The sequence below is a fragment of the Cibotium barometz genome, chromosome 57, assembly GCF_041138505.1.
Source record: "Cibotium barometz isolate CiBa-2024 chromosome 57, ASM4113850v1, whole genome shotgun sequence".
Lineage (NCBI taxonomy): Eukaryota > Viridiplantae > Streptophyta > Polypodiopsida > Cyatheales > Cibotiaceae > Cibotium > Cibotium barometz.
In genome coordinates, this window is record NC_141102.1 from 1,762,501 (window position 1) to 1,786,719 (window position 24,219).

The 24,219-nt window shown below is 38.5% G+C and overlaps 1 protein-coding gene across 14 annotated transcripts in view; it reads left to right on the forward strand.

The window, feature by feature from the left end:
• Positions 1 to 15,450, forward strand: part of LOC147606314 (dynein regulatory complex protein 10-like) — a 135,266-nt gene extending 119,816 nt beyond the window's left edge. For 3 of the 14 annotated variants that reach the window (XM_086791966.1, XM_086791965.1, XM_086791972.1), the window contains 2 exons: positions 1,285 to 1,383; positions 1,788 to 2,907. In XM_086791966.1, the coding sequence (XP_086648092.1) occupies positions 1,285 to 1,383; positions 1,788 to 1,943 (255 nt within the window). In that variant the 3' untranslated portion in view covers positions 1,944 to 2,907. Of the gene's footprint in view, positions 1 to 1,284; positions 1,384 to 1,787; positions 2,922 to 15,182 lie in introns of those variants that run through there. The other 11 variants (XM_086791977.1, XM_086791973.1, XM_086791968.1 and 8 more) reach the window with 8 other exon arrangements.
• The last annotated feature ends 8,769 nt before the right edge of the window (positions 15,451 to 24,219 follow it).

The window sequence follows — 24,219 nt, forward strand, 5'->3', positions numbered from 1 at the left end:
ACAAGCTGCATCGAGTGGAGTGGATTTAAAAAGGCGGCAAAATCTTTTACAAAAGAGCCATTAGCATATACTGAAACAAAATCTTTTACAAAAGAGCCTTGCTTTAGATATTAGAAATTAAAATAAATATTTTAATACAAGGACTTCTACTCCACGAATTGAAAAGATACACATAAGAAAGAGGATGGTGGAATTTAGAGAGCCCTTGGTTTTGAGGCTTCTACATAAATTTTTAATATCTAAAGCAAGGCTAAACTTCAGTAAGCTCTCCTATCATGAGATTTTCTACTTGCTTTAGTGGGAGATGTTTTTAAGTTATTCATGATATAATATGTTGAAGTTCTTCCAATAGAGTAAAAGTTGTTCGAAATTGACATAAGCAAGATGATTTTTACATGAGATATCTTTATTCAAGTTCATTTCTATTCGAATGTGGCATCTTATGAGAGGCTGGGTAAATGAAGTCTAATTTGACACGTGGTTATTCAATCAGGCAATGTTCACATGCACTTCATACCTTCGGCTTGCCTTTCTAGCAACAAAAAATAAAAATACCAAATCAATTTTATCCTACGATATTGACCTTCTCTTTCTTATCATACTTAAACCTAAGCATGCTAGAAAAATTATTTAACAATGTGTGCATGTATGCACGTAAGTGCAGATGTACACATGCAACCAAACATTAAAGGTTTTAAAATGACATGATATCGTTATAAGTAGGCTCACTGTTGGGGAAAATATTAAGTGAATCTTATATTTTTTGAAGAAAAGACTTTATTGATAAAGGGTGTGTGTTTGAGAAAGAGAGAGAGAGACAGAAGGAGAATTTTCCAAATGTTTTCTAGCAAGAAAGCTAAAGAAATGATACAATAAAGGCCAAATAGTAAACATGGATTTTCTTCCAAAAGCCCTCTTTTGAGGGGATGTAGCCGAGTTAGAAGCTATACCACTCATACACAACCCTACGTGTCAGGGCTTGAGCCCATGACCTCTTGGTTAGGGTGGGTCGTGAGACAAGCTGAGCCACTCAGGCAAGTGCTCACTGATATTTTCTTTGAATTTTTTAAAATGGAACATCCATCAAATATAAGCCCAAATATTTTTCTTCAAATTTTTGAAACTAGAAAATCCATCAAATATTAAATAGCAAAACCAATAAAGTGTAAGGAGTTTTAAGAAAAAATGGGCATGTTACTTTTGGTTTTCAAAAGTTGTTACCTTATAGCACTTGTTTGATCATCATAAAATATTTTTGTTTGGTACTCACTCTTAACTTTACAGGCTAGACAAAGAAAAAGAGAGGATGCATCAATCTTCATTCAATTCGCATGGCGTAGGCACCAACAAAGAAAGAAGGCCAAAGGATTGCTTGAGAAAAAGGTTTGAACAAGAGAAAAAGGCACCTAGACAATCCCTATTCACCTATATTTTAAATCATACATTGTTTTCTTGGTGGCACCTAAACAGCAGTAGCTACTTAAGTCGTAAAGAGGGGGGTGTGTGTGTGTGTGTTAGAGAGAGAGAGAGACAGAAAGAGATGTGTGTGTGTGTGAGAGAGAGAGAGAGAGAGAGAGAGAGGGCTCTTTTAAGGTGAGGTGGATAACCACAAATGCTATTGAGCGTATTTGCTGGGTCTCGTAAGTTTCAAACCCAAGGAAGATTCTTTCCTATCGGGAGACCTCGACACTAGCCAACAATTTGCCAAAAGGGGGTGTGACCCTCACTTTTAGACCTCAGATTAGGTGAACTCCCTTAATGTAGATTGTGTTGTTGTTTGGTTACAGAGAGAACCTCAATGCCACCGTTGTCACTCTACCTGCATTGGAAGTTGGGTGACCAAAATTGTCGGTACACACATAAAGAGATCCACCTTCACATGTGAACTTTTCAAAATGATGACTTGCAACCCCCAATTCTTTTTTGTACAGGAAATAACGTAGCCCTTGCCCATATTAGGCCCAAGGGGTACCCAAGGTTTTTGACATCTTGAGCATGAGTAGGTATTCCATCATGCTAAGAAGAGTGTCCCTCAAGTTTTTCAACGTCTTGGTCTCTTAGTGAGCTCTACATCAGATGAACAATCTGCAGTCTAATTGTTTACACCTAGGAGACGGCAAAAGCTATAGCCAATATCTTCTTTTTTTTAATACTTTTCTAGATGAGAGGAAATGGCTCATTAACATGCTTCACATGCAAGAAAAGGGAAGGGGCTTTGCATGGACATGGTATCACCTCTCTTTAGATGTCAGATGTGCCTCTCTTTAGATGTCAGATGTGCACCTGATTTGCCTTTCATCCAAAGACTAAGGAGAGGGTTTTTATGCCCATTGGGATGGGTCCACCATCAATAAGGCACACCGGCTAGGTTTGAGAACTACCTTAAAACAAAGATTGCATAAGAGAACAATGATGGACAACATGTTGGAGAAGTCTCAAGTTGGAGTTGGAGTGGAGAATTGAGAGAAAATTAAAACAAAATATACAAGTTCAACACACAAGAATCAACTTGGGATCAAGACTCCACTAGCTCAAATTCCCTAAGAAAGGCTTGTTCGACTCGGAGTACCATCCATTTTTTTCCCTTTTGCATTTCCTAGACCTTCTCTAATTTTTCTCCTCTTTGAGTTATGCTATTATGAGCTCTTAGGATAACCAAAGAATGGCCTATAGATTTTTTGATTGTTTGAGGATTGACTCACTTTACTCTTATGTTAAAAGTGACAAAATTCTGGTAATGCTAATAGCAAATGTATCTCATTTTATTGTTGTGGTATGCTCTATTACTTATAGGTCTCTTGTGTGATAACTTCGACTTATACACAATCTATGTAGAAGGCCCACTCTACCCATGAATGCTAGGTCCTTCCTTTGTTTAATTTCAATTTGTGTACGCGCACGATGACGTGTGGTGTGTGTATGTGTGCGTGCATGCGTGCGTGTGCGTGTGCGTGTGTGTGTGTGTGTGTGTGTGTGTGAGAGAGAGAGAGAGAGAGAGCGAGAGAGAGAGCGAGAGAGAATTAACCTAGTCACGTATGGGTGTAGAAATATATTTCCCAAGGTTTGTGGTCATTAGTTGTATGAGTAGCTACACTATTGTGGTGGGTTTGGACAAGATCTACTAGGTGTTAGATTGATATGTTCCTCTTCTAGTTGTCACACAAAAGAGCTAGTCCTTGACTAATAGGATTATCCTTAGCTTCACGGTATGCCTCTCGTTTCACCAGAGCTTCTTTTATTTTATCTTTTTTCTTTTGGTGAATGACCTTCAAAGCATTTGTAGTCAAAGAACCATAGTAGCGTCTAAGTTTGCTATTTTGTTAAAGAATCCTTTCATTTTCACATCATCAAGTGTTTCGATGTGTGCGCATCCTTGAGGGGTGAGTTCGCACACTAGGAATGGTCCCATTCCCTTTTTAGCTTGCAGGTTTGGTTCTTGGTGCTGTAAATAAGAACCATATTCCCGACTTATATTTCCTTGTCTTTGAGCTTCTCATCAAACCATTCCTTACAATGCAACTTTTCAATGATCATTCCATAGACTGCACGTAGCCTATGTGTTGAGCCTCAAATAATCGATCAGCTAGGATGTTTCTTATCAACCTTTTCTTGACTATAGCTTGGTACTAAGAATTCCATGGGCATGGCAGCATTTGTTTCGTATGACAAGTTGAAAGGAAATTCCTAGCAAAGGCTAAGAATATTTTGGCTCAAAAAGATGATGAGGAACTCGACCTACAAAAGTTCCTGACCACTTCAAGACCTTTGACATCAATAAGAGGAGCGTAGTCCATCTAAGAGCACACAGTGCTCCAAGGATGGAGTCTCATATGATGGACCAAGGTTAAGGAGGTAGACATTGCTGACCTTGGGGAAGAACCAAAAACAGTGTACATCGCTACCGACCTAATCCCAAAGGAAGAGAAGGAATTGGTCGAGTTGTTAAAAGAATATAAAGATTACTTTGCTTCGACTACAAGGATGTGAAAGGTGTGCTGCTAGTGGTGGTTGAGCACACTATTCCAATCATTGAATTATAAAGGCCCATGAAGCAAGGACCTTATTAGATGAACCCGAAATATTCATCAAATATAGAGGAGGAAATTTGCGGTGGAGTTTACTTATGAGATTGAGCATACAGATTGGGTGTCGCCAATGGTCATAGTGCTAAAAAAGAATGGTAAGCTCAAGGTATGCGTGGATTTGAAGACGGTCAATGTGTCGCAATGCGGAGAGATCACTACCCTTTACCACACATTGAGCATGTGTTGGAAAGAGTGGTAGGGCAGAAGCGTATAGCTTTTTAGATGGATTTTTGGGATACAATCAAGTGTCCATGGTCCTCAAGGATTAGCATAAAACGGTATTCAGAACTACATGCAGAACATTTGCCTACAAAGTCATGCCATTCGGCTTGACCAATGCTCTGGCAACATTCTAGAGGTTAATATATATTGTATGCATTGGAATTATAGATGATCTTTGTGCACATTCATGATGGAAGGAGCATTTGGATCACCTAAAAAAGATATTTCAGAGTTGCCATTTGTATCACATATCCTTGAACCCTTTGAATGGGTAAAACATAGTGCATTATTGTCAAAAAATAGAATTTCCATGGATGACAGTAAAGTCATCCATTTCCATGGATGACAGTAAAGTCATCCATTTCCATGGATGACAGTAAAGTCAAACTGATTTTGAAATTGTTGCCACCCCCACCAATTACAAAGGAGTGCAAAGATTCATGGGTCACGTGGATTATTATTGTGGGTTCATCATATTTTACATTGAGATGGCGCGTTGACTATATAGAGTACTCGTGATGGAATTTGATTTTACTGTCATAGTCAGGAGCGGGAAACAGCATGTTTTAGCAATTGATGATGAATTACCATATGCAGTCTTTCCCATACGGAGCGAAGAAAATTTTGAGTATCTTGCTTATAGATTCCCTACCAATAAGGCCCTAAATAAGGATATGATATGATGACTCATTAAGTCGGTAGCCCCCTATGAAGGACAACTATATAAACTAGAAAAAGATCATGTGCTAAGATGTGTAAGGGAAGACAAGTTCTGGAGAAAGCACATTGTGGAATTGTGGGGGGGACATTTCATCGGCTAAGTGACAGCTCGTAAGAGCCAGTTTATAGTGGCTAACTAAGCTTGGAGATTCTATGGAATTCGTGAAAATGTCAGCACTTCAATGTGCCTCAAGAGAAAGATAGAATGCCTCTAACCCCGTAAATCATGCAACAACCATTCGAAAAGTGGGGGATAAATTTTCTTGGACCCATCAGCATGGCACCTCAGCAAAGTCAAGCATGTATACCATTGTAGTTGCCCGACTCAATATTTCACTAAATGGGTAGAGGCCCGGGCTACACGAAGGGCTAATGCTTATACAACAGCTTATACAAGCATGTGATTTCAAGGCTCGGATACCCATTAGAGTTGGTAAGCAACCGGGGGTCACACTTTGCTAATGCAATGGTCAAACACCTTCTAATGGGTTTCTTAGTGGTGTGCTGAAAATCTTTACCGTACTACCCACGTGCCAACAGCTTCATAATGACTAAAACCGTGAAAGCAAGACGGAGTGACTAGAAGCATAAACTAACCGCAGCCTTATGGGCATACCAAACGTCATATAATGTAGCCACAGGGCAACCTTTACGGAGTAGTAATGCCCATGGAATACATGGTGCCAACTTTAAGAGTTGCCATAAGAGAGAGATGGATGGAAAATGCATTGGGTGTGTGAAAGAATATAAGCTGGATGAAAATCTCTTGTTAGCCATGCATGGTATGATGGTGGAAAAGTATAGATACAAGAGATGGTTCGATAACAACCTCAAGACGAAGTAGCTTGAAGATGGAGATTTAGTGTTGATATATGGGGTTGGGTCAAATAAACGCAAAAATCTAAAATAGAGAGGGCTATGACCATTTAGAGTCACGGAGTTTACCCAACAAGGGTCGATGGAGTGGAAATGGAAGGCTTCATCAATAGTAGTAAACTGAAAAAGTATTATGGCCCTCAAACTCTAGACATGGTAACACAAAAAGGAGGAGGAAAAATTAAACACCAAAAAAAGAGGCTCGGGAGGAGACCAAGGTAAAAGAGACTAGAACCAAACAAAAAATGAAGCACCATGTCCTGCAATTAAACATGGTTATTCTTATGTTGATTGAGGAAGATAACCTACAGATCGAACGTGCAAGGATCAAGGTGGGGGCATCGCCGTAATTGACACGGGAGCCAATCACAACCTGCTCTCTCTTATATATGAAACCTAGGACAAAATGGGACAACTTGAGTTGGAGCTCACACGAGCTAGAATCTAGAGCATACACTCTAGAAGAATTAATGCATTAAGTATTTGAGGTTTCATTAAGTATTTAAGGTTCCTATATCAACCAAGAATAATCCCCTGCGTGGGAAGGTGTATGTGGTGTCTAAGGGCATGATGCTAGAAGAAATGTTGTTGGGGAGTGCTTGGATTAGTGCATCTGGATGCATCATCAACTGGGTCCAGCAAGATGGATGGCACAACTCCAACATGATGGGGCATTCTACATTATGCCACTATGGGAAAGCGACAAATTAACCCAAGAAATCTAAACATGAACCACCAACCCAGTCCACCTCATGAAGGTGACAAGGATACACCCGAAGCACCAGAAGGAAAAAGCAAGCCAAAAGCAAAATCCAATTAACGTGGTGGGTCTTCGAGTATGCTTGGGAAAAAATTATGGGCCTCTTAAGAAGTCAAGGAAACTATACAAGGAAAACACAAATTTGGATACCAAAACAACATGGGGAAGTGAAAAGAAATTTAGCAGTTAATGCGAGGTATCCACCACAGCAACCCAAAGGAGGTACAACTAAAGTCAGCCATCATCATATCACAAGAACCTCCTCAGACAAAAACCGCACTCACCCCAAGTAAACTAGGGAGCCCTAGCCAGAACTTGCTACAAGGGCTAGGAAAAATTAGCAAAAATAGAAGAACACAACTCAGAAACTAATTGTTTCGCGAGAAGAACTTGCCAATGAATCAATGGAGATCCTAATAAAATGGATGGATCATGAACTCTTGTGCAAAAAAGAGGAGCTGCTAGGTCTACAACATAATTAACCCTCCACGTCGTGAACAACCTCAAGGCTTACATGGGTATGACCAAGGTAAGGTGCCTAAGGAAAAAAAAAACACAGTAACATCTTCCTAACCACTTATTGATACTATGGAAAGCACGCGCATATGACCATGGGAAAGTTGGGGGGAAACTCTTCTCGAATAGATGGGGCAAACAATCATGGTCGTGATTTTGTCGACATGTTTCTGTCGGGCGTGATTCCATTGGCCTCATTTCATCGGGCGTGGTTCCATTGGCTGGTTCTGTCGGTGTGATTCCGTCAATATGATGATCTTGTTGGTCATGATTCTCTCAATCAGATCCAGTATGCAACACACAATGTAATTGGCAGACAGAAAGAGGGAAGAATTAATGCTCAAAATAGAAGATAGATTGCAAAGTGTTAAGTAGTAAATTGATCTAATAGAGCACAACCACAAAAAAGCAGCTATAGGCAATAATGGAAGAAGAAAAAACCATGCCAAAAAGTTGTATGCAGACACACTACAACCGAAAAGACAAAGGTACAAGAGCTGGTTCAAGAAAAAGAGAGAAGCCACCAAGCTGTAGAGCAGCACATCTCAACAAGTAAATTCACTACTGCCACGACCAATCTCTCCAATATGCCACACCCACAAAGGGAAAAATGAATTAGGGACTCCAGGCGAAAAAGAGAAGAATAAAAAAAACTCAAGCTTTGGAAGAAAAAGAGTCTTAGCTCTGATACAAATCCGCTAAAACATTTCAACAATAGAAACCACGACACTCCCATGGAGAATAGTGATCTTTTCACAAAAGGTTAAGGGAAAGGGCATCACCATTGGTAGAACTCCTCGGCCCCTTGTCCAAACCTATACTCTCTTTTTTTTTCCTTTTTTTGCTTCACTAACTTTCTGTCTTTGCCAATTTAACCTTAACGTTAGTGGTGGGATTTAGTCTTAATTAAACAAAATACTATAAGATAAGTTGACCCCACCAAAATAATGGGAATAGTCCATGTGGATATTGAATTAAAGGATTGGAGGCTATCTTCCACTACTCCCTTCACCTAATAGTGCTAAATTGCAAATCGTAGTGTAGAGTCCTATTGTTTTCTACTAACTTCCAAGAGGGTGAAGAGCTTTTAGTGGTGGGATTTAGTCTTAATTAAACAAAATACTATAAGATAAGTTGACCCCACCAAAATAATGGGAATAGTCCATGTGGATATTGAATTAAAGGATTGGAGGCTATCTTCCACTACTCCCTTCACCTAATAGTGCTAAATTGCAAATCGTAGTGTAGAGTCCTATTGTTTTCTACTAACTTCCAAGAGGGTGAAGAGCTTTTAGATTTAATGAAACCCTCCATAGAAACCACCATAGCTCCCCTCCCAAAAATAAAAAGAAGTTTGGAATAGATGCAACATGAGGGATGGTATGAAGCTTGGCACACCCACCACCACCTCTTAATGCACAACATCACCCTTTATAATCCTTATGGTATTCTTAAGCTATATGACATTATTATGGCACACTTAAGCTCTTTAACATCTTACATTAGTATATGATTTTGACCAAGAGCATATAGAATACCCTATGTTTTTGGAAGAAGAGGATGTCCATATATTGTGCATGATTTATTCATTTCTAGGAAACCACACCAAGTAAACCCAGATGAGGCAAAGAACATACCTACCTCGTCCATAGACCTATCATTTCTCTAACATAGAAAATAAAGAAAATAAAAAAAGGGACAATACAGATAAGTTGAGGGACTCCAATCGTCCTCTTTCTTCTTGTGATTTTTTATTTTCCCACTAACACTAGACCCTTAGGAGTTGCAAGAGGACATGCCAATAAACGCACCTAGCCCACCACAACCAAAAAAACTTGTTCTCGAACCACAAGCTACCTCCACCAACATGGATGTCATACCACGGGCAAAATATGAGTCAAAAGTAGAACTTGTCGTTCTCTTTTCATGCGGAGGAAGTCTTTTCACTATTAAGACTATTTTTTCAACCAACCTGGAGGTCACACTTCCTAGAGGTACCAGAACTGGCCGTTTACAGAAGTGCACCTAAAGCAAAGTTCAAGGCTTGTAAAGAAAGAGACTTCCATTATTGTTTTAATTTTACATTCTTCAAGCACAATACTTTTGCTACAATAACCAGCAAACGGCAGTTAATGCTTACTATCGTCAAATCTTGACAAAACATCTCGAATCAAGCAATTGTTGCCATGGTCAGATTTTGCAAATTACTCATTGTTTTTTTTATTAATCAACAAGATGAGTATTTAGGAGGAAAAGATTAAAGTATGATCTGAACAAGGGCCCACCAGAGGAGAATGTCGTCATATTTTACTATCACAAACATCAATGCATGCCCTCATACATGCATACCACTTTTGAAGATATGATCAACACAGGGTTCTGGATGCCTTTCTATTACCTGTGGTGCACCCTACGGCAACTACAAACTTGGAGATCTAGATACAAGATCTACTTTGGATCCGATGTATTTAAAAAATAAAGATTTCGAGGACAGAATCTACAAGGGAGAGATGTTAATTCCATTTTGGGTTAACAAAAAAGACATGAGAGATGGTTTGTAATAAGTGCCATGAACGGGTGTCATGAATGACACATAAAATGTTGTATTATGAGAAAAGTTGGCAATGACCAAGCTCACTACAAGAATTTGGGTGCCCACCTGTGAGTAAGGACCAAATGTATATAAGTAACTTTCTCATAATCAAGGATAATCCCCCTTTGCGCCAATTTAGTCTTGTTATCTACTTGCTTTCTTATGCTCTAGTCTTGTAGGAAAGAGTTGAGAGTAGTGTGCATGATTCTTGGTGGATGTGCCTCTTGTCTATCGTGTGAGAGTGAGAAAAAGTGAGGAGTGACAACCCTTGAAGGTGTATGTGGAGCCCCTTATCGTGACAAACGAGGAGTGGGATTCAAAGGAGAAGAAGCTAGCACCAACTACTGGAGCTTGGAGTCTTCAAGAGATACAAGCTTGGGAATCCGCAAGTCCCCATAATGGGTTAAGTGTGACTTGATGTTTCAACAATCTCACAAAGAGGGATGTAAGCCATAACAATAAATATATATATGTATGTGTGTGTGTGTGTGTGTGTGTGTGTGTGTGTGTGTGTGTGTGCACATAACATATATACATATATAGATGTGTGTGTGTGTGTGTGCGTGCGCGTGCGCGCGTGTGTGTGTGTGTGTGTGTGTGTGTTGAAGGCAACATAGGGAAACCGGCCTCTATGGCACCCTCTACTCCCTCACTGAAAGGCAACAACTAGAGCAAGAACAGAGTACTCTCTCTACTCTCACCATTGTGTTGAATATGCATAACTCAAACCCATTAAGCAAATCTCGAGAACACTCAGTGAAGCACACCAAACTTGTAAATTGGGAATAGAGTGAGATAGAGGAAGAGAAAAGAGATGAAACTCCATAGCATCAACGAATGTGAAGAACTCATGAGATGAGAAAAAAACTATAATCATTATTCACTTGTATACTCAAAGAGAAACTCGGACAATCATATGGTGGTAGAAGAAGCTCTCCTTATATAGAGAAAAGAAACTTGAAGAGAGGAAACAATTGATGTGAAACTCCTCTCTTTAAATGAATCTCAACACTTCTCTCCTCTACACTCTCTCTCTCTCTCTCTCTCTCTCTCTCTCTCTCTCTCTCTCTCTCAGCCTCTTGGAATGAAGCTATCTCTAGTCTTCTTCTCTACACGCTCTCTACTCAAAATGAAGCTAGATATTGGTTTATATAGATTTTTAGGAATGTGCTAATCCCCTCCTCCTTTTCTGACCATATACATAGGTATATGGCACATGCTACCACTATTGAAGAAAATGTTTTGCCTCCTACATCCACCCTCATGTACTTCTTTGTATCCTCATCCAAGTATGTCATCCTAGGCATCAAATGTAACTCCTTCTCACAAACAAAAATTGCATCTCTCTCTGCATTCAAGAACTCATTCACATCATCACTAAGCATGTCCACATCAAAGCAGGTAATAGGTTCTGTTGTAAAAGGCTCAAGCATTGTTCCATCGCATAAGCTTAGAGATAAGCCATCCCCCTTATAATCATGTGCATCCATTAGAAACCAAACACAATCCTCCACACTGTCAAAATGATTGGCATATAAGCAAAACACATCCAAAGCATAAATATAGGCATCTGCTACTCTAACAAGAACTTCCAGCAACCAAACATAACACTAAAAGTACCAAACACCGTAGCCAAGAACAATACAAATCACTGTAACATGAGGTAGATCCAAACATAGCAACCATAGCACCCATTTGCAACCAAGAGCACCTAAAAACTTATTAAGAAAACACTTAGGAACCTATGTAACCACCTGCACAATATCTGGAAGATTTTGACTATGCTCATCAACCACCCTGTCAAATGAAAAATTAGATGATTCCACCAAGTTCATATCCCAACACTTCTCAATGTCACAAAAAATCAAGACAAAACTAACAACCAAACACTGCACCTTTAGTGGCACCTCACCAACCAAAAGCTCACTAATAAAAACTCTAAAAACTAAAACAGGGACCACTTAACAAGGGCTCGAAATCACATCTGTCACCATCAAACTAACATCATTGTCTAGAGCATTCACATCCTCAACAGCATTCAAAACCATAGAGCTACCTAGGTTCACCACAAGATCCATCTCATGTTTATCTTCAAAGGTTGCATACATATTATTGCATGTATAATTATCACCATCCTCATCTATATCATGTACTTTCTCCTGGCTCACATTTGAGAGATAAATCATCATCATAACATACCTCTTGAATCTCTTCTCCATCGTAAAATTCACAAGCGGCATACTTGTCTTCATCACATAGGGCATAGTTTACCTCCACATTAGAATGAGCATAAACACAAATACCATCATCCAAGCCACATGTCTCCCTTGTCAGCTCCAAAACCATAGTATACTCTTCAATCTAATAGGGAACTATCCACCGTCTACATCTTTGAAGATGAACTCAAATTTTCATCCTCCTTGTCTACATAGGCTTTTGAATCAATCGTGGAATCATACCTGAGACAACTCTCCAAAGAAACATTTCGTGAAAGAGCACCTATAATCCTATGTATAAGGCAAAGGCATGCACAATCAAATAACAAATAAGCATTCACAAATATGCTTCCATGTATGTACACGCAATATATAGCTTCCTGATGACTTTACTTCGTTGTACAATCTTATGCATAAGGCAAGGCATGTACAATCAAACAACAAATAAGCATGCACAAATATGCTTCCATGTATGTGCATGTGCTTATTTGCTTGTATGCTATGTTTTATTCGATTATGCATATTATGCATCTGTACATGTGGTATACATGCATTAGTGTTTTATTCCAAATGAACAACCTTCTTTTAAGATACACAAATTTTTAAATTGATTGACATGCGATTTATTTTAATCATTGTATGTATAACACTTCAATGAGGATCCTTCAAAATTGGCATCAATATCTTCTACAAGAACATTTGGACATCCAAAAACCAATCAGCTTCATAGAGCCTAGTCCTTGTACCCCCCCTCCCCTCCCCATACACACACACACATTTCTCCCTTCCTTTCTCATGCATGCTCTATGTAGACTCATTTAGGTTGTTGATCCACTCAACCTCCCCATCCCATCCCATCTCACCCCATTTAGGTTTTTTCTCCACTCAACCTCCCCACCCCCTCACAAACGCTTCTCATGCATTCTCTATGTAGGCTCATATAGGTTGATGCTACTCGACCTCCCCAGCTTCAAGGCTCTTCCCTTCTTGCATGTGCATGCTATGCCTCATGGTCTTGGTCATGTATCAATTCTTGCTTATTAACACTCTCGAAGTCAATCCCTAATAATAGCAACAAACTAAGCTTTTGTTCATAGTGAGACATAATGCTCACCCCACCCATCCCACCCTTGAGGGTCTCACTTGTAAGAAAATCCTTGTATCGCTTGCTTGCAAAGGATAATAAAAATTAAGTATATATACATGGTTTTTATGATTTACATAGCTTTTTGTATGTATGTAAATTATGGCACCCCTAATTTAAGTATAATCCTTTGGTGAATAATCCTATGCATAAGGCAAAGGCATGCACAATCGAATAACAAATAACCATTCACAAATATGCTTCCATGTATGTACACACAATACATAGCTTCCTGATGACTTTACTTCGTTGTACAATCTTATGCATAAGGCAAGGCATGTACAATCAAACAACAAATAAGCATGCACAAATATGCTTCCATGTATGTGCATGTACTTATTTGCTTGTATGCTATGTTTTATTCGATTATGCATCTGTACATGTGGTATACATGCATTAATGTTTTATTCCAAATGAACAACCTTCTTTTAAGATACACAAATTTTTAAATTGATTGAAAAGGTTTTGATTTTTTTGAATTTTTATAAAAAGAATCTTAAAAATAGTGTGCCTTCGTGTAGTCACTTTTTTTTTCCTTAAAATTCTTTTATAGCCAAGTTTAATATATTCGTGTTTTTTTCCCTTTAAAATATTTTATAGCTAAGTTTAGTATACTCCTGTTTTAAGCTAAGATGAAAGATATATATGTGAAAGCCATGCGTAGGCATTTTTCTTGAATTGTGGTATTTCATCAATGTTTTTTGTGGAGGTTTTTTATTATTATTTAAGATGTCTTTGATGTAGTGACATTAAAATAAGCAAAGAACTCAAGGTATCAAGAGACTTGGGCATGAAAAAATCACATTTAGTTCATAAAATGACGTGCGATTTATTTTAATCGTTGTATTTATGACACTTCAATGAGGATCCTTCAAAATTGGCATCAATATCTTCTACAAGAACATTTGGACATCCAAAAACCAATCAGCTTCACATAGCCTAGTCCTTGTACCCCCCCCCCCTCTCCCCACACACACACACACACACATTTCTCCCTTTCTCATGCATGCTTTACATAGGCTCATTTAGCTTGTTGCTCCACTACCCCACCACGCCACACACACTTCTCCCTTTCTCATGCATGCTCTATGTAGGCTCGTTTAGGTTGTTGATCCACTCAACCTCCCCATACCATCCCATCTCACCCCATTTAGGTTTTTTCTCCACTCAACCTTCCCACCCCATCACAAACGCTTCTCATGCATTCTCTATGTAGGCTCATATAGGTTGATGCTACTCGACCTTCCCAGCTTCAAGGCTCTTCCCTTCTTACATGTTCATGCTATGCCTCATGGTCTTGGTCATGTATCAATTCTTGCTTATTAACACTCTCAAAGTCAATCCCTAATAATAGCAACAAACTAAGCTTTTGTTCATAGTGAGACATAATGCTCACCCCATCACATCCCACCCTTGAGGGTCTCACTTGTAAGAAAATCCTTGTATCACGTGCTTGCAAAGGATAATAAAAATTAATTATATATACATGGTTTTTATGATTTACATAGCTTTTTGTATGTATTAATTTATGGCACCCCTAATTTAAGTAAAGTACACTCTTATTAATAAATGATGCACATTCTTTAATTATAAAGATTGTCAGTAGATCTTGACTTCAATTATGACTTCCATCTTGATGTGCCTTTTTTTCCTTCATATTGATTATTATCTTCTTATCTACTAGGGATCAATCTTCAAGTTTGACAATTTTCATGTTCATGAAATTATATCTTGAGAGAAGTAGGAATGATATATATATATATATATATATATATATATATATATATATATATATATATATATATATATATAAAGCATCTAGACCCAATGGGCCTATGAGACCAAAGTGATACAATAATGTCCATGGCATAAAACATAAACATAGCTATCTCACTGGGGTGATACAAAACTGTCCATGGAAACTCATCATGGAATACTAGGAACATAGAAACATGAGAGAGAGAGAGAGAGAGAGAGAGAGAGAGAGAGAGAGAGAGAGAATTATATGTAATCTAAACATAATATCCATTATTGTTTCATTGAGTTATAGGACAAAGGAAAAAAAGAAGCAACATCCCCATCACCATCAACAAAGAAGAAGTCCAAAGGATTATCAAACTCAAAACCTAAAAAGTCTAAAAAGAAAAAGTGATGTTACTTGAAAAGTCACCTTTCTATGATATTGTAAATCTATTGTTGTCTTCTAGCTCTTTGATATCTAAAATCTATTGTCTTCTTTTAACTCTTTGTTCTTTATTTCTACTATTACATATATTGTTACGTAAAGGTCCTCTTTTAACTCTTTGCTCTTTATTACTACTACTACATATATGGTTACATAAAGATCCTCTTTAATTTATCTTTTATTTTCCTCAGAGTATGTGAACAAGTTTTTATTCATGCAATGTCATTCATGACAAATTGTTGTTTCTTAAACTTGTACCATTTGGAGTCTTATCACTTTCTATAGATTAAACATGGGAAGAAATGTCTTTTAAAAGTTCTACCATGGAGACTGTCTATATTTACATACATGCCATGGAGACTATCTATATTTACATACATACTTGTTGGCATGCTCTTTTTGGCTTTTCAGAACTTTGTGCCCTTTCCTTTTCTCCCAAGCTCTCTTTGTTACATGTGCAAGCTCTGTCTCATTCTCGCTCTTTTTCTCGTGAGTTCTATTTCATTCTCTCTTGCTTGTTCTCATGATGTGCTCTTTCTCACTTCTTGCTCTCGTTGGGCTAAATCTTTGCAAGCTCTTTCTTGCTAGCAAGCTCTCTCTTGCTCTTAAGAACCGTTCACACTCTTAAGAACTCTTTTGTGCTCTCACTTTTCTTGCAAGATCTTTTTCTTGCGTTCTTTATTTCATGTGTGAGCTTTGCCTCTCTCTCATGTTTTTTCTTGCGCTCTTGATCTCATGATCTACTTCACAAGTTAGAGGCATTTCCAGTCAAGTCCTCAAGAAATATATATCGGTATACTCACTTAACCATTTGGGTTCTTTGGCATCTGATTCCTTGCCTATAAGATTTAGTTTAACAACATAAATTTTCTATTTCTTGTTCCCATGAAGCTCTATGAAAGAAAATCTCCTTATGGCAATGGAGGCTATCTTGATTCTGAGTAAGCCAATCTATCATAAGAATTCCATCATATAAGCCTAAGGGTAAAATTTTACATTCGGTCTGATTTCTATCGATGAATAATGTTTCTCATGGTGCATAAAAAGGATTTTCCCACTGGCTAATTCCACTTGCATTGGTTTACCATACTTTTCACTGATTACTAACTTGCACAAACATCAAGGCGAGATGAATGAATGTGCGTGAAAAGAATTTTTCCACTAGCCAATTCCACTTGCATTAGTTTACCATACTTGACAAGATGAATGAATGAGTGCTTCTTGAATTAAAGAAAAACTTAAAATTTTAACCTTGGTATTTTGTTGGGGTCTAGATTTTAAAATTGATGTTTCGGTCCCTAATGCTCCAATAGTGACATGTATCCTACCTCTTTCTTCTTCCTTTTGTTCATAACAGCTGTGATAGTATAAGATGCAATTGACTAGGCTAAAGTTTGCCTCCTTTGATTTCTCAAGTTTTGAGGTAGGGATTCTTTAGTACTAAAAGTTTGGGTAATGACTCATCATGTGACCGTGTTGTTGCTGACATCTAAAGCATTTACACTCTTTCTTGAGTTAATACTGCAATTCTCATGACAAACTAGAATAAGAATCGTGACTCCTCCTGTAGCCGTAGAGCCTTGGACTTCGACCTATAATTTTTTACCAAGATTGATGTTCTCTTTGGGGAAGGGGTTAGCTATTATGTGCACATTATATGTGCATATACTAGGAGGCTAATCCACCCTAGGTATGTGAACATGGGAGCATGAGAACATACTCTAGTGGGGCAAGGGTTAGGTCTAACCTTGGATTGAGGTTAAGGTCAGGCAACCAAGGGTTACACATGGAAATGGAGAGTCAAGAGTCACTTGAGGGCCCTCCTATATCATAGAGGCATGGGGCATTCTCAAGGAATGTTTTGTTGTGTAGAGCATTGTACCTACTCTCTTGCCATTTCAAGCTAGAGCTAAGTGCTGCTGGAGTGAAGTCATATCTCTTGGTGGGATGTGACACTAAGGTAAGATATGTGATACTTCATTGTATTTATGTGTGCACCCTTGGGCTTGGGTGTAGTTGGGTGGATGAGTATATGCTTGGTTCATGCATGTTTATGCATGGTTATTAGCTAGAGAGATCTTTAAGGTTTTAACAATGGTATCAAAACGATCTCTAGTTAATTTTTGATGTTTTTTCTTCTCTTAATTCTCTCATTATACCAAATTTTTTAAAAGCTTTTTTTAAAGTTAAAAAAAAACTATGTTATGTCCATGACTTTGGGCAGGATAAGATAGATGGGCACCTGGTTAAGAGTGAGTGTGCAAGGGCGGGCATCAGAAAAGCCCAGCCAATTTTGGCCCAACCCGGCTATTTTGGAGAGGTTGCAATTCAGCACCTGTTTTTGTTTTTTTTGGCCTGCGTGTCAGGGTGGGTGGCCGTCTAAGGCATGTTGCAGGGTGGCATGTGGGGGCGACAATGATGCAGTAGTGCAATAGCTTCAATGCCCAACTAGTATTGAATTGTCGAGCCTACCTTCATCCCAAAAGCAATGAAGTTGGGACCCCAACGGGGCTTTTGCATTGGCACCATGTTGTAGGGTGGACAGTTATCGGGAGCTACTTCTCCACTGCAAAGCTCTTGCAGGAAACAAGTCACAATAAGAGAGAGATCTCTCGGGGATGGAAGCTGCTCTATAATCTCTTCCCAGAAGTCGGTGAGAATGGGTACTGAAATACCAAGGGCACATGGCAGCAAGGGCACTGTCGGCCCCATGAAGCTAAATTCATTGCCCCAGTTGAGCCGAGTAAGAAAATGTGGGTAGTTTGGGTGCTTGATGGATGTGTGTATCAGGGAAGAAATAGCTGGCCATCGCCCAACGCCAGTAGCTTGCAGGGCTGTCGATTATGGAAGAAGAGAGAGACAGTCTTGCATGTGTCGCCTGGCATTCTTATCTCCCTTGTGCCTAACCTTTCTTTAGCAAAATTTGGAATCCTTTGCAGGGTTCTTCTCCCAAAATGATGTCTCAGCATGGAACAGCTTGTGAATTTCGTGATTCGTCCTCCCAATCGTTCTGATTAATCTAAACAATCGTTTTGATCATTTTGATCATAATGAACCCACTGCAAATGGGTCAGGGGGTGATTCTCCCACAACCAAAGCCGCTAGGAGGGATTGTTGGTGACTTTTACTCGGTACGCCACATGACTGCAAAAGTCAACTACTCGGACTCTCTGTAGAGGCGAGCACCTCAGAGGTGTTCCTTGTGGCTTGGAGAGACCAGCTGGATCGACTGTGAAGGTCGGGGGAGGCCCTTGCATAAACCGAAGATCCACAGTGGAGAAAATCGCCATCCAAACGGGAGGGTAGGTGAGAATATAGGGTTGCACCACTCCTTGGTACCTTTTGGAAAAATTACTTTACGTTTTTTTTTTCTTTTATTCAAGGAAAGATCCTTTCGTGCACTGCGAGACTTCTCATAAGGTCTCTCCAAGGCTACATCACGTGGGGCAAGGAGCCCACGCGGGGTTTATAGTGCCAAATAACTTTGTCATCCTGTTGTGTGAGGAACAGACTTGAGTTCCAAGTGTCTCTAGCCTTTGACACTTGTCCATGATAGCTTATTTTACACTTGTTAAGTGTGTGTGGGTCTATGCTTAATTTCCTAAGCCTTTAAGACAAATTCTATCATGGGTTAGTTGATCTAGTTGTTTTGGTGGATTTTATTAGATGGTTTCCAAGTTTTATATGGACTCATCAGCTTCTACCTAGATCACTTGTATCTAGGGGTTTTTAATTAGTGCTACACACATGTGTTTCACTTTCTTACTTTGGAGTTTTGCTTGAATGACACCATGTTCATATACTCCGGATCGATGAGTTGGCCACCGATTTTAATGCTTCTTTTGACATGATCAATGACCAATTAGATGGCATGCATTGATTTTGATGATCAACTATGGTTTTCATGGATTTGAGACGCTCCTATGCTTCTATCCATGGTTTTATAAGGATCTTTTGATCTTTTGGATAATATCATGTGCTTTGAAGGTACGTTTGCCTTCGTTTTTGTACGTAATTTTGGAGTATATTCTTTGTAATCTTATACATATTCCAACTTAGATACCTAGTTGCTTATGTATCTAGGTGAATTGTTATTTTTCTATCCCAGCTTTATTGTGTTTATTGGATGGTTATCATTAAAAAGGTGCCAACACTTCAAATTGTTTTCTAACGATGTACTCGAAAAGAGTTATTCCTTGATGTGGTCTCAGGTATATAGAGACAAGTTTTAGTATGTGAAAGTCTAGGATAAGGCCATCTCATTCCTTTTATGCAGGATTTTATTCATATTTCCTAGACGGCATACTAGGAAGTTTCAAATTGGTAAAGTATGTATGGGTGGTATCATGGTGGTATGGGACGCTAGCGATCCCTCACATATATTATCTTATCGGATAATTTGGGCTCAGGATTGTTGCGTTACTTACATCACTTGGCATGTTGACTCTAACATTCAAAGACAATCTTATTTTTTAACTTCACTTGAAGTTGTAGTGTAGGCGTTCTCTAGATAAACTTCTTTTATCTATAGCCTGCATGTTTTGATGGGTGTAATCTTGTCAGCATTTTCACTTGTTGAAATCTCTTTCTTTAGAGTTCAACAAGTTTATCTTGTTGTGTGCTCGGATTAAGGAATTTTGGATTCTTCCTTTGTTGGCATTTCTTTCTCTAGTTCCGTCCTTTAGGTGATTTATACAGTCCACCTGATGGTTTACGGATGTACATATGTGACTCATCGAGACGTTGATGACTCCTTATGTTGATATGGGTAACTTAGGATACTGATAATTCCTTGTACAGATGTGGGTACATCGGACCGCTGATGGATCCCTGGTTCTTACAGTTATAATGCCATGTCTTCCTACTTTATTCTGAATGGTTTACAACGAGGAAACTACTTTGAGTATGCGTTTCTCTCATCACCCGTAGTGTCTGATTGACAAACAAAGCGTGTGAATCAAATTGTAGAGGATATGCTTTGTGCATGTCTCTAGAAAACCATCGAGTTAGGAAAAATATCTTCTAATGATGGTATTTGCCTATAACAATTCTAAGCATACGGCTACTGGTTATAGTCCGTTCATGCTTATGTATGGGTATCAATCACCCAAGGCACCTGTTGATGTCAGTCTTAAGGACATTGAGCTTGATGCATTGAGGAATTTCTTGCGAGATATCCAAGAAATGTTGACGCAAGCTCAGGATTTTATCAGGAGTGCTCAGGATAGAGCATGGTTTTATGTTGATAGGGAATGTTCATCTCGGTCTTTTGAGCCAAGAGCATTGGTTTATTTGAAAGTTCCTAAATATTCTCATACTTTTGTCAATAGAAAAGTGCTCAAATTTATCTCCTAGATATTGTGGTCCATTCCGAATTATACGTCGAATTGGCACAGTTGCGTATGAATTAAAACTACCTCTACATGTTAGAGTTCATCCAGTCTTTCATGTTAGTAGACTGAAAGAGAAGCTGAGAGGTGAGGATAACGCAGTTACTCCTCAAGAACTCGTTGAAGTCGAAGATTTGTCTTATGTTCCATATATGAACCTAAAAAGGTACTTGAATTCAGGGAAAGGAAACTTTGTGGTCGCCAAATCCTTGAGGTTAAAATTAAGTGGAAAGACAGGGAAATTGAGGATTCGACTTGGGAGTCAGTTGAGAACGTTCAGCACAGTTTTCCTTCTTTTCATTACAAGAGTGCAATGTTTTAAGAGAGAGGAAGTATGTTATGTGCATCTACTAGGACACTAACCCACCCTAGGCATGTGAACATAGGAGCATGGGAACATGCTCTAGTGGGGCAAGAGTTAGGTCTAACCTTGGGTTGAGGTTAGGGTCAGGCAACTAAGGGTCACACATGGAAATAGAGAGTCACACATGAAAATGGAGAGTCAAGAGTCACTTGAGGGTCCTCCTATATAATAGGGGTATGGGGCACTCTCAAGGGATGTTCTCTTGTGTAGAGAATTGTGTCTACTCTTGCCATTTCAAGCTAGAACTAAGTGTTGCTGGAGTGAAGTCATATCTCTTGGTGGTATGGGACACTAAGGTAAGATATGTGATACTTCATTGTATTTATGTGTGCACCCTTGGGCTCGAGGGTGGTTGGGTGGATGAGTATATACCTCATTCATGCATGTTTATGCATGGTTATTAGCTAGAGAGATCTTTAGGGTTTTAACAGTAGCAAGAATCTCTGTTGAGTTGTTTCCTTTGGAAAGGCTTGGGCAAAATCTTCAACCATCTTTACTACTTCTTCTATAGATAAGGATTTTATATTTTTCACCGGTCTATTCAAATGAATTGATGAAGAAGCATTTCATCGTCCATTTCGGGAGCATAACATACAAGATTTCAATAGATTTCCTTGCTTGAGACAACCCTAAGAACTCATTCATCTTTTCTTCTTGGAATCTTGGGGGGAGATGAAATTTCTATTAACAGTATGGCCTTCATATCTTCCCACTTGAGTTGATCTTGATTTATATGGCTCAATACAATCGGATTTCTCCAATTACTTAGGTCATTCCATTTACCATAAGGTGAACAAGGACCATCTTACTATGGTCATTGTACCTTGCTATATGAAAGTACTCATCCATAGAATTAGTCCAATTCAAAATTTCCTTTACGAGTTTATTTTCTCCTCCTTAGAATGGACCTAGTTAGTTGTGACATGTGGAGTGCTTCTTTAACATCATTATCCAATGCTTCCACTTCTTAGGCGCAATATTCTAACTTAGACAACCATGGCTCATGATTTTAACAAAATACTTTGAAGACAAGAAATAATTTCTTATATTTCTTCAAAGCTTATTAACCTAATGGAAATCTTAACCCTTAGATCCAAAAAGCTGAAAATATTGGTATTGGCCTATGATTACAATTTTCCTATGTGGAAGATATAGACTAAGATGACTAAGTATGGCTAGGTATTTATCTAAGGTTAAAAAAGGTTTCCATCGTAAACATCCTATATTTTTTCATAAAATTCAGACTTTTCATAATCATGGTTAGACTCAGATTCGAAGTAAACTACGAAAGATAGTCTATATCTATCTCCACGATATATTTCTCTTCATTTTCATCCCACTGATGTCACCACATGTACATGGGTTGGTAAGGTTGACAAAAGTGATACTCCCTACAACTAAGATAGTAAGGTATGGCCATTACTCTATCACTGGCCATATATTTTAATGCAACCTAAATGGCTTTACCATTCCAAAGTGGAAGGTAAGTTTTGGGCTATATTGTATTTTATTCACACATTATTACTTAAAAGATAAAACTTACAAATACAAAAGACAAAGCAATGTCTCTTTATTCCAAAAGTTTATTTAAGTACGACGAAGCATGCCATCAGGGCATCAATGGTCAAGTTTCGCTCTCATGGAGCAATGATACATATAGATAGACATGTCATATTAGAGATGGCTCAGAGGCATGCCTTGCAGTCAAATTATACGGTGAGAAATAAAGTTCCTAAGAATCTTATACATTTCACGAGATGAACTCTAAAAAATCGCATCTTAAAGGTCCATAAAGAGCTATCATCACAAGAGCGATGTTCTCTACCAACCTATCATCCTAGTTATAGAGTGCCATGATCCACTATCCCGAGTACCATCTATATCTTGATCTTCTGTAGCCAAAAAATAAATGTGCTTAATGTGTCTCGCCAAGGCAACTTGGTCCAAAAAATGAGATGAGGAAAGGAGAATGCTTTTATCATATTGTCCTTGATCATCAAAAGACTAGGGATTCATGATAGGTATGGCCTCATCATCTGCTCCTCCATCTGAAAGAGAGACCTAGTAAAATACTATAACTTTTGCTTTTAAGTCATAAATTGTGCATCAAAATCACAGCCTGATATTGTACACTCACACATCGCAACCTAGCTCAACTCTAGTACCAGCTATGAGACCCCTACCCCTCTAATTTTATAATAATCTGGCAGCAAAATCACACTAAAGGTAGATTGACTCACTCGGGGCCTCATATCACTATATCTTGATGCTTGGCTATCGTGTCAGCTCTCCCTCGAGTAGTTTTTCGAGGCGGCGCAACAAGATGTCCTGACTCCTTGATTATTATGAAGGCAGGTCTTGATCCTTTTTCTTGAGTTTTAAGCTAGATTACTCTTTTTATATGACCCATTCTGAAATACAATTTGGTCTCATTTTGGAAATTACCTATAAGCTTGGGTTTACTTTACACCCACTTTCCTATGTTTGATCTTTTTTCTTCTTTAAGCTAGTGTTTTCAGATACAATAGGGGTCTTAAGTTAATCTACACAATTTCTCTATTCTAAAATTCATCACACTAATGTTTATGCCCTCTTATGGCCTTAACTCGATGGATGGACAAAACTATGCACATTGACCTAAAAGAATTCTTTACCTAGAAATTTTTGGATGGTACCTTTATCTTGAATTAACTTGCCTTAATTTTCATTCAAGTTTTTCCCTTTTTGAGGAATTATTCTCCTTTGTCTCCTACAACTTGATAACCATATGTATTTATTGAATTCTACCATAGTCTTACTAGGCTTTAATCCTAATAACTCCATACCTAATTTAGTTGACTCTAATCGATTGGATCCTAGGGTTTGGCCATTTTCTTCACTATTTTCCACAAAGAAAAAAAATGTGAAAGGGAAGGGGGGGTTGCTAGGGATAAACTAGATTCACATGGGTTAACTATTTCTCTTTTCTTCATGAAATGAGCAAGGGAATTACACATAGAGATTGATTGCACGACTCAAATGATGTGACTTGTGTTGTATTTCTTCACTCAAGTATAATGATTTTATAGGCTTAGAGCCTCTCCTATATGACATCACTACTTAGGTCAATACATGTATAATATCTAGATAGTTAGGTGCACTACTCTAA